Raw genomic sequence first — 12,066 nt, 5'->3', positions numbered from 1 at the left:
AATTTTTACTGTTAACGTACGAACAGCTTGCGCATCACTTTGAATAGACAGAACAATATAAAAGAAACTGTGTGGGTTAGAAGAAAATTAACAATGTGATGTTTACTGATCAAATATGTCAAAAAAGAGGAGGCCCACTGGTTGAGGCCCGACATTTCTGAGTACACTATAAATAATAAACATTATGTAAAATTTATTCGTGCACGTGTCTAATTTCCCTACCGGAAATATAATCGAAATATTCTCTTCCTTTGTCTTCCTTCCAAACTCTTTATTACCACGTAACTATTAGCTATGACGTGACTTTTTTACCCCCACTACTAGGGGGTTCGCCCTTGGGCGGCCGATCGCGCTACAAAGAAATTAAGGTGTTAGGGTGTTTAAATTGGGGTTTTATGATACTCGATGTATCATTCTCAGCATCATGTATCATTCTTTAGCACCGTTGTTTACTTAAGATCGTCGTTTACACTTGGAAAAGTTATCCAAGAAATCTATGTTCACGTAAAAAAACGTAGTACCATTTCGTTTCCTGAGGCTCGATACCCCCGAGGTTCTCACAACAATCGCGGGAACACTGTATTTATATCTGCACTATCTACGAAGCTGCGCTGCAGTTTCATTTTCAGTTTGGAACGCGATAGAATATACATATCTGATATAATATCGACAACCCACGACCTACATAATTGGTATTTCGCTACTTCATACTGTGCAATTTATTATCATTAGTAATTTAGTAAAATCATGTAGTAAACAGAGCGATTTAGTAAAATCATTTTGTGGCAGGGAGGGCTGGACTGTGATTCCAGGCGGAACGATTTTTAAGATACAAGTGTAATTACTAGACTGCAGATCTTTATGCATTTATAGCAAAATTAGATAGATGAAATCAAAAATTGTTGGAAAATTTGACAAATTGAAGATGTCACTAGATGATTTCTCCTCTATTGAAATCAGTAAGGGAAGAAATAACTTACAAGTTAGTTTCTATTTCTTGCAATCGATGCAGAGAATTTTTATCCTATAAAAAGACAGTCCTCCTGACTCACTCACTCACTGATCAACGCCCAGGCTAAACTCTTGGACCTAGAAAGCTGAAATTTTACACAGAGGTTTTCTTTATGATCTATGCAAGGGATAAGAAAGGATATTTCGGAATTCAACCCCCAAGGGGGTGAAAAGGGGTTGCAACGTTTGTATGAGGAATATTTTGTTCGTGGTCGGATTTACTTCATACTTGGTCTTAATGCTCTTTGATATATTAAGTTAATCAAACACCTGTTTCGGCATTTTTAAAAATTCAATCCCCAAGGGGTTGAAAAGGGGTTGCAACGTTTGTATGAGGAATATTTTGTTCGTGGTCGGATTTGCTTGAAACTTGGTCTTAATACTCTTTGATATAATTAATGAAACACCTATTTCGGCATTTTAAAAAATTGAACCTCTAAGGGGGTGAAAAGGGGTTTTGAAGTCTAAGATGGCGACATGACGTAAAATTAAAACTCTGTAGGGGTGAATGGGGGGTTAAAAGGTTTTATATAGGAGAAACAATATCAATTTCCGAGGGCACTAAACGGTTTCCTGTGCGAGCGAAGCCGCGAGCGAAAGATCCGCAGTCTTGTAATTACCCAGTAAGCAAAATGCTCGATTTTGAACGAGCATCTACGCGCGCATAAGTAGTAGCGCTTTCTGCTGACAGAAAGACCGGGCATCTGCCCGGCAGAAGCTGCTCGGGACAGAACGAAGGCCTGCCAGACTGGGTAATTTGAATTTGTAAGCATCATCCTAGCTTTCGAAGTGCATGCTACTATCGCGAGCAGTTTACGCGTGTTTCTAGAATTCTTGATAGAAAATGCTCGACGCGTAGCAGCGTTATTGTCGTACTGTTCCAAATAGTGCATTATGGATTACGGATTACGAATTACGGTCGGCCAATCAGCCGTGCCGAACGATATACAGTATGCTTTTCCCGTTCACCTCGTGGCATACAATTCCGAGATGGCAATGCAATGATAAGCCGCGGCTGCGCACTCTCAGCAAACGGTCTCTCTGCGTTCTGTGCCCATGCACACATCATGCACATCATGCACATCCACAGATCACGGAAAACTTGCTTGAAGTTAGCCGTAGTTTTCCTGAAACGCTACGTCACACACTGCTCGGCCTCTTACTGTATGACGACAGAAGATCGATAACTTCTAAACTAATCCTTTTTCGAGCTAAAACCCCTAATACTTTTCTAAAGAGGACACGAAGGTGCACGAATTAATGAGAAAAATATATAATTTAGCAAAAAGCATTGAAGTAATCTTTATTTCTCTCGTTAAATAAAAAACTCATTTTTATTCCAATGCATTATCGTATCATTACTGACAACTACTCTTGTCCGAACATTTTCTTGTCAGGCTATCGGAAATGCGTGAAATGCGTTGCTTTAGTCTCGGGTGTGAAGGCGCTACGTTCTGGATATTTTTTCCGATTCGGGCAAAGTTGAACAAGTAAAATTAACTGCTTTTTCACAGTTTAATGCATTCAAAAGTGGTCTGCAAACAATAGGAGAGGTAGTTTTTGGTACTTATTTTAAAACTCGAATGAATGTTGAGTCAACATTGTTGACAAGCATTTAACATGAAAAATTGGAACAAATCGTTGTTAATATTTCAAAAGAATGTTTGTGGAGTTTGAAAGACCTTCTAAGGTCATAACTTGCTAAACTAAAATTAATCGTGTGAACATTCAGCAAATAGCACGTGTTTTAAGGAATGTGTCGGGTTTTATATTGGAATTTACGCTTCAGTTTTAGCAATAAATTCATATATCAAGCCATGATTGCAAGTAGTATTACTAATGTTTTACGACAAAATTTTCAGATTTCATACTTCGAAAATTAGCCTTTAGAACATTGTTGTCTTGAACACTGTGCATCAGTTCAGTTCCAATTCAACCTTTAGTCAAATACACATTCTTTTCTTAGGAACGAATCGAATAAAAGATCGATGGAACATTTTTAAATATCTAAAATGTCTATCATACATATTTATACAGTGGAACGAAAAAAATGTCAGTGTATTTGCACGTCAACAACACGTATTACACCGAGATCAAGTTGTAACGGTAAGAATGTGCATACAATCGTAGTGAATCGAGTTTCACCAGAAATGTTTCGTTAAGAAGAAGGACAGTTCGATGTTTTAAACCGAAAACTGAATAAATTCTGTTTTCTTTACAACTCTAGAGTCTTCGAGCAATCATTCTGATTTAGCAATTTGTCACGTGTACATTTGATAAAACTCTTGAAGGAACTATTTCTATTTTTTTTTTAATCTTTTTGAACGTAGTGTTCAATCTTTATGAATTTCCAAATAACCTTCCTTTACAATTCCGTATCATCTGTATGTTTCGTTCGACTCACTCAGAATTCTACCTTATCATCCTTGTCAATTTCGTGGACTTCCCTTTTCGGAGCAAGCAAAGACAAAAATCGAATTCGGGGAGCAGAAACGTTTAAAAAAATAGCTAGAAAAAGTAAGAGGAAATCAGTGTCGAGCATGCAGCAAGTAGGTATCCAGTTTGAATTGAGAGCATGCGTTCTTCCGTCTAGTTCCGTGGTCGATGCAACTTCAGGCGGTGCACGACCGTGCAAACGGATCTTCCATTGCAAGCTGGTACGCAAGCGTCGTATAAGTACGTAGCTGACTTGGCTAATCGTTAGATAGATTAACGATTGGTGCGTGTGCGTAGCGCGTGCGAATCGGTTCTCGAAGACGTGGTGAAAAATGTGTCAATGTTGTTGGGGACAGTGGCACCCCGAACAAGTGAATTCCACGCGTGCTGCCTACAATCAGCAGGGACAACCTCGAGAGAGCGAGGATCGCACGGATCACACACAGATCACACGATCTGAGCATTGATCGGTGGAGTAACGCGCTCGCCAGCGCAATACATACAGCTGCGTGACAACGACAACAACCGCGGACCAAGTTACATGGCGACTTATTCGCGAGGACGTTCCTCTCGACAATCCGAGTGAGTGGCAATGTTCCAATCAACAAGTCCCAATCTGGAACTTGAACGATCTGTATGAAATGTCGCATCGCGTCGCCTCGCGTCGATTAGTCGTTCGATGCATTGTAACTCCATGTCCAATGAGTTTTCATAACGCTCCAAGAATTTCCAACTGACAATCTATCAGCGAACAATTGTCATTTATAATGAACGACTCGGGTATCTGGTCAGAATTACCACGACCAACTGACTGGACGATTCATTGACCGCACAATATTTATCACCGCATTCTTTACATCTCTTATGTTGCACGGTTACGGCACAGAAACCACTGTTGTTTGTACTTTTAAGGAACTTTATTATTATCGATTATATCGGGAATCAGGCAATTGGCCAAGTTGTAAACTAATTAGGATCGAGACTGGATTATGGACTCACGGAGCATCATATTTTGCAGCATGCGGGGCCCGATTATTTATAAGATTCATTGACATCGAATATAATTTTGAACAATAAGATCGAATTGACATTTATCTTTGTTCGACGAATTTTCTCATTTCCTCTCTCCAACATTTACCTTACTTCATACTTTCGAAATATACGTATCTGCTTTTTCTCTGCTATGCCAATTAGAAACAACAATATCAAAATGTCTAAGCAGTACATTTTTATAGTCGATTACTACAATTTACTTCTTCATTTAGATTATTGCTGTTATTGCATTTGAGTAACTGTATGTTGCACAAATTACGTATTTCATTTGTCTAGAGTTTGTCTTTTAATTGTTTTTGTATGCTATCCCGTTCTCTGATAAAATTTGGAAATTATTAAAAATTATTGTTTATCGTCAAAGTATTTTATTTAAACCTATGGACTTATCACTTTTTTGTTTATGGCCAATTGTATAATTTATCCACTAAGATTATTCGCGAAATCTCATAGGTGAGAAAAATAACTTTACGGAAATACTTTTCACCATACACGTGGCCAATATTGATTACCACACGTGTTACACAACAGACGGTCCACCTATTAGTTCAAACACTATTGATCGTTGTAGGTACGTAGTACGTATGTAGATATCGGCTATGTAATCGTTTCAAGAAAAAATTATTTTCAAAGAAACGAAAAAAAGATTTTAAGTTAAGATTCAAGTGAATCGTATATCAAACACACAACTATACTTTCCTATACAATCAGGTGAATTGATTGGTGCAACTGGTAATAAGAAATGTTTCGAATATTTCGGAGTTTTCAAAAGTACCTTCCCTCGGAACTTTTCCTTTTAAAGACAAAACTAACATGTCCGATGCGTACATTGCAAAATTATAACCTTCTACGAATTTATAGCTTATATTGTTCTAAGATTTGATTTAGTAATTAAAAGGCTTATGTTCAGTGACACAATGGAAGATGACATTGACGACAAAGATGATACGAAGCGGTAAGTTTTTAATTAGAAGATCCTTGTTCGTATTCTTTGCTCGGGTACCTTTTAAATTGTTGTTCGTCACAATATTATTTCGATTATTAGGAAATCGAGGAATTTAAGTGAAAAGAAGCGACGCGATCAATTCAACATGCTGGTGAACGAACTGGGGAGCATGGTTGGTTCGAATACGCGAAAAATGGATAAATCAACTGTATTAAAATCTACGATATTATTCTTAAAAAATCATAACGGTGAGTATAGCTTAATTAATATAAAATATTGTTTTCCTCTTGTGCTATATTATGCGAACCTTGTAAATGCTGCAGAAATAGCCGTTAGATCAAGAGTGCATGAAATTCAAGAAGATTGGAAGCCATCGTTTCTATCGAACGAAGAATTTACGCATTTGATATTGGAGGTATTATCAACGTAATCAATACAAAATAAATTAATAAGGAATTTCTAATACCTCTGCGAATATTAACGATTATGATCATACTTATGAGTTGTAAAAAAACGTATGGAAGATTGTCTGTGGTTTATATTTTTCTTGATGTTCTTAAATTAAAAGACACTCACAGTTAAACCAACAATTATATTAGCGACGACGGTGTAACTAGACGTAAACATAGGAAAGTAGAGAATTCGTACAGTATATAACAGAAATAAGAAGATAGAATGTAACTAACTTACTAACTACAAGTTTAAGATTATCTCTATTTTCCATTACTTTTGTTATACAAGAGGATAAGAGTTCGATCGGTAAGATATGCATGCGAATGATTATTATTCCAAATTTGAAGCTAGTTAACATTATTGATTAAAACGATCGAGTCTGAAACTTATATCCTACAGATTACATACATAAGCAACCAAAAATTACAAGTGCAATCCGTACGAATTTCTTGATCGATAAAACCAGAAACAATTTTTTCAATGTAGGCTCTGGACGGTTTTATAATGGTATTTTCTTCAAGCGGGCGCATTTATTATGTGTCCGAAAGCGTTACATCCCTACTTGGCTACCTTCCAAAGGAGCTGGAAAACACGACTATTTATGACATAACTTACCAAGAGGATCAGTCACCTTTGTACAACGTTTTATTGAATCCTGTCGACACGAGAGACCGGCGAAACGTTAAGAAAGGTAGTTCTTCGATTGTAAATAAATGAAAAATCTAACACATTCGCGCGCGTTAATAATATACATATTATTCTTATTCGTAGAGGACCAAATATGTTTTTCGTGTCATATTAAGAGGGGTGGCCTAAATGTTCAAGATAATCCTATATACGAGCTCGTGCAGTTTATCGGATATTTTCGTAAGTTGCATACAGTATTCCATAGTGAATCTATACGGTTTTAAAACGTACGTTGAAATAAATACACCAACGAGCACAACTAATTCAACACACTTTAAATCAGTTATGCTCGTTACTGTAAGTCAAAAAATGTAGAGTACCATTTTTTAGTAGGGATCATTGTTTTATAAAAAACATAATTTTAATATAATGCATGAATGGGGTGTGGTTACTTGGAATAGACTCTACGAAGAGGCAATTTTCCCATTAGCAACTTACAATTAGTCAAAGTAAGGATTCTGTCCTTTACTTTGCAATTTTCTTCGAATGTTGCAAACTGTACTCGTGACAGTAACCATGTAACAGATAAAAATTAATTTATTCGCAAAGTTCCTTACGAAAAAATCTGTTTATTTGTTCATAGAACCAGTAGCCTTTATTATTTGCTATCAATTACACTGTACTTTATAATAAATAGACTGCGGATGTTTATGCAAAATAAAAATTGTCCATATCGATTGCAAGAAATAGAAACCAAATTGAATGTTATTTCTTCCCTTAATGATTTTAATATCATATACTGACAACTTCAATGTTCAAAATTTTTCAACAATTTTGAATTCCATCTACCCAATCTTCCTATAAATGCATAAAGATCCGCAGTGTAATAATAACACAGCTAAACATAAAGATTCGTTTATTCTTTTATTTACTTTAGGTTCTGATGTCGATTCAGAAGTGGACAATCTTCTTCCAAATACAAAATTCGGGACGACAGGGGGGATGGACACGAAGTAATAGCTTTTGTGTATGATAATAACCATTTTCTATGAAAATTTTTATAAAATCATTCTATACTCGCCCGTAGATTGATTTTCGTGGGTACAGGACGTCTTCAAACGCCTCAGTTAATCCGCGAGTTATCCGTGATGGACAACACCAAATCAGAGTTCACTTCTAGACATAGTCTTGAATGGAAATTTCTCTTTCTGGACCATCGAGCGCCTCCCATTATTGGCTACCTACCCTTCGAAGTTCTTGGTACTTCTGGTTACGATTATTATCATGTGGATGATTTAGATAAGGTCGTCATGTGCCACGAATCCCGTAAGTACTCAATCGAAAGATAATTATTCTGAATAATTTCAAGATTCTCAATCATTTGAGTGCTATGTATATGCGCAGTGATGCAGAAAGGAGAAGGGACTTCTTGTTACTACAGATTCCTTACAAAGGGCCAGCAATGGATATGGTTACAAACGAGATTTTATATCACCTACAATCAATGGAACTCAAAGCCCGAGTTTATCGTCTGTACCCATTATGTAGTTAGTTATATCGATGTAATTAAAGAATTGCGCAAGGAGTCCGAAGCTTTTGGAAAAGAACAAAACGAAGACGTGTTGATGACAGTAAAACAACAGCAGGTATGATCGAGTTATGTTTATTTCGTTGATAACACTGTTCGACAACAATTTTGCGACAGTATACTTTTTTATCACATTATGAACAGTTAAATACGTCTCAACGATGTTCAAAGAGAGCGAAACGTCTTTAAAATTTTAAAATTTTTGTTGCGTTGCAGGTAACGACATCTTGCTCAATTCCATCGACTCAATGGCCATCGAAATCGTCAAAGTCGTCGAAATCGGTAGCTTCCAATACTAGACCGAGGCATCACATCGATGGCTCCGAAAGTTCTTCAATGTCGGCCTCCATGCAAAGTTCGCCACACTCGCAAATAACGCACGCGTCGCGATCGAAATGCACTTCTGTTAACAATTCGAAGACTCAGATACCTCAGATCGATAGCAGATCACAGCAGTCGCAGCAATCTCAGTTAGAGGTTGATCAGAGTTGTATTAACTTTATGGAACAGACGCAATATGCAACAGTTAATCTACAACCTGTGGTTACAACTGGTTTCGCTGCACCTGCCGGTCCAATTCTGTCGACCGTTCCTACTCACGAGGTGAGATAACGAAATGATCTATTTTAATTTCAGTTTTTGTGCCTATGTATCCGTTACGATCAACGTGTTTAACGTGAGAATTAGGGTGGCTCTTATTTTCGACTTTGGAATTTACTTTACCGCACCATTTTGTCGGGTTTTTAAAATTTTTTGGTAACCTAACGCTAATAATTACTTCAAATACTTCATTATTACATGCGAATCATATTTTGTCTACCCGTACTGTTTAATTCGCTCTAATATTATATAAAATAGACTTAATAATTAGGATTGACTTGGAAACTTTTCTGTTACTATGCATTCTTTGAGAAATTTATTAGATCAGAGTCTGAAAACCTAGGAATATTTCTAGATGTTGCATCAGCAAGGTATCGTAATGACACCACAGCAGAATCAAATTCAGGACGAGCTGCAGCGCAAACACGAGGAGCTGCAACAGCTGATAGTGCATCAGCAGGAAGAACTTAGAAGAGTCTCGGAACAACTATTTATCGCTAGATATGGAATTCTGTCGCCGTTGCTGAATGCAAGTATCTCTGATTTCGACTTATTATATGTAAAATATTCGTCAATTTCAGCTTCTCGTTAAGAGGGTCAACTTATTAGAATTTGATTTACGTAAGAATGATTAGTTGCTTTACTATTGGCAAAGGAATAAATTAAACAGATGAGTAATTTTTATAACAGCTAGTTTATTCGAGAAATGCTTCTTATCGGGGCTGGTAGTGTACAAAACCTTCGACAACTTCTTTTTCGAAAAGCGAAGTCTTCGATGTTACGCGATCACGATTTGTTACATTATAATCTATAGTTATCATTAGACTGCGGATTTTATGCATTTATAACAAAAATTGGTACTTACAATTTAAAGCAGTGGACATATTCAAAAAATTTCAGAACATCAACGCATTAGTTTCAGTTCAATAAAATAATTAAAACAAGAAAGAAATTTTTATGTGACCTCTGTGTCTTGAAATCGACGTAGACATTTTTTATTTTGCATAAAGATCCGCAGTCTAGTTATCATTAGATTGCGGAGAAGTTTATGCACGATAAATATGCAAAATGCATATGACATTTATGCACGAAAAACATGCGAATATGTGCACGAAAAATATGCAAATATGCTCGAAACATATGCAAATTTTTCCGATATTAATTATATATTAGATTAAGTGTTAGGTACAATATTGAGTATTAAGAGACATTTCACAGTTATACTGGAGTATTTCGATTTATTTTCAACAATACATCGTGAAAATCTGCAATTTTTACCATCTTTAAACGTTTGTTGTTCATTGCAACGTCGAGAATTTTGACGAAATTTTCAGAATATATTTAATTGACACAGATCTACAACGTATTTTTTAAATTTTCAATATAGGCCCACATAAAAAAGTTAAAAATTCAACTTTTAGTATTTTTTCAACAATTCCGATCAATTGCAATTTTTGAAAAAATTTCTTTTCACATCCTTTAGTAAACTAATTGCTCTAGCTTTCCAAAAAAAGTTCAAATCGTATAATACAATATTAAAAAAGTTATCGTCTTCTTTAGAGCGGTCTTAAACTTTTGTCCGCTACTGTATATTCCTACTGATTCATTTAATGATAAACCTATATCGTAATATTTGCTTAATCACTATTTTTTCTGTGCATGGAAGTATTAATATGTTGAATTAATTGCGATTTTCTATCGCACTTTACACTTTTATCGCACATTTCACAGTAAATACTACTTCCATTATTTTCGTCAATAATGAAATTGGGATCGTCCTCGATCCAGCTTTTCATCAGTGAAACCCTACTTTTCCGAACTTCCGGCATTTTAATAATGATCGCACCACTCTCACAAAATTCGCTTTATCACTTCGAGTATCAAACTGAAGTGTTCGAATTCTAAATACCAACAGCTACATGTGTTCTTACAGCTGATTCACACACAGCAAGCAATATAAGGTCGTAACATCATAACTTGTTGAGGCTTCTTCAGTATTACATATATCGGCATATCACTATTATCGATGCTATTCGGTTATGATACGAGTGCTTATTAATAGATTAGATAAATTTAACAAGATAAATGATTCATATGAGCATGAGATATGCATATACACGGTAAATAATATGTTTTCCATATTTCTCTTTGAAAAACATATGCAACAATATATTGCATATGTTTTTCAAGAGAAATATGCAAAACATATGCATTATGCAAAAAGTGCAAAATAAAAAACATATTTTTGGAATCTTCTAATCGCAAAACATATTTCTGTTTAAGTCCCATTGCTTTATCAGATTTCTATATAAATATGCATTTGCATAAACATCCGCAGTCTAGTTATCATACTACATATCTATTATACTACTATCTACTCTATACTACTTTTTACTTCAGGCGGGCATGTCATACAACGCAACGAACGCATGTCAACAGATGAACCGCTGTAACTCGAATAATACAACTGTGCAACTTCCCACATCGAACAATGTACAGAGCGTGAACGTTCTTCCTCTACCCATCACTGTTCCAGTACCTCTGGTGCCCACTGAATTATTCTCTCACTCTTTGCCAGTCAGTCCAGTGCAAACAGTGTCGACCACGGTTCAAGGAAATGTGGCTACAATGATCCAAGTGCCGCAACAATCGCATCAACAGTTGCAGCATCAGCAACAGCCGCAAAGGCCTGCGCAACCGCAACAGCAACCGCAATCGCAACAACAACCGCAACCGCAACCACAACCGCAAGGTCCAACCCAACAAAACGGTAACCCTCCTGATCTTGTGCCTTTTCACATCTGTCCTCATCAAGCGAATATATTGTACAACGACATGGAACCACCATCGAATCAACAGCAACCAGCACCCCAGAATTGAACTCCCGAAACATCGAACAATTTTTATTCCACGACTAAGGAATTAGGAACCTCATGTGTGACCGAAGTTGTAACATGGTGCTGTAGGTATGGTCGAAATTAACAAGAATCATTTTAATACGGTTACTATTTGAGGGGCGGGAGAGGGATGGGGAGAGAGGAGAGTGAGAAGAGAGATCGCCGAAACGATCCGACTAATTCTAAAACTGACTATGGGCGTCTCTATTTCTCGATACGTGGCTGGATAGTTTCAGGAGCCCGATATTTCTTTTTCTCGTCCGAGAATGCCCGATCCGTCCCGAATTCGAGATTTCGGGTCCTCGCACAAGCCTAATTAGGGGTAATTTGTGAAGTGATCTGACAAGGAGCTTTCTATTTCCAGATAAGTAGTTTTACGATGTTAACGAGCTGCCTCGCGTTTTATTTGGGATGGAGATGAATTTCTAGATATATGGATGTGTATATGTATGTACATA

General features: G+C 36.6%; 1 protein-coding gene across 2 annotated transcripts; it reads left to right on the top strand.

The window, feature by feature from the left end:
* The first annotated feature begins 3,475 nt into the window (after positions 1 to 3,475).
* On the top strand, positions 3,476 to 11,591 carry Clk (circadian locomoter output cycles kaput protein Clock). Of its 2 annotated transcripts, XM_076445117.1 has the most exons (12): positions 3,492 to 4,029; positions 5,408 to 5,452; positions 5,543 to 5,691; positions 5,767 to 5,858; positions 6,383 to 6,587; positions 6,668 to 6,763; positions 7,461 to 7,536; positions 7,611 to 7,849; positions 7,928 to 8,169; positions 8,328 to 8,714; positions 9,067 to 9,240; positions 11,112 to 11,591. In XM_076445117.1, exons 1-12 carry the CDS (start codon positions 3,989 to 3,991, stop codon positions 11,589 to 11,591), a joined length of 2,226 nt encoding a protein of 741 aa, XP_076301232.1. In that variant the 5' UTR covers positions 3,492 to 3,988. The 2 variants fall into 2 exon arrangements, with proteins under 2 accessions (XP_076301231.1, XP_076301232.1); XM_076445116.1 differs by having other exon boundaries at positions 3,476 to 4,029; positions 5,543 to 5,858.
* Positions 11,592 to 12,066: the final 475 nt, after the last annotated feature.

The sequence above is a fragment of the Lasioglossum baleicum genome, unplaced genomic scaffold (genome assembly GCF_051020765.1).
Source record: "Lasioglossum baleicum unplaced genomic scaffold, iyLasBale1 scaffold0021, whole genome shotgun sequence".
NCBI classification, from domain to species: Eukaryota; Metazoa; Arthropoda; class Insecta; order Hymenoptera; family Halictidae; genus Lasioglossum; species Lasioglossum baleicum.
Note: the sequence above shows the minus strand (reverse complement) of the source record. Positions and strands in the feature narration are given on the sequence as shown.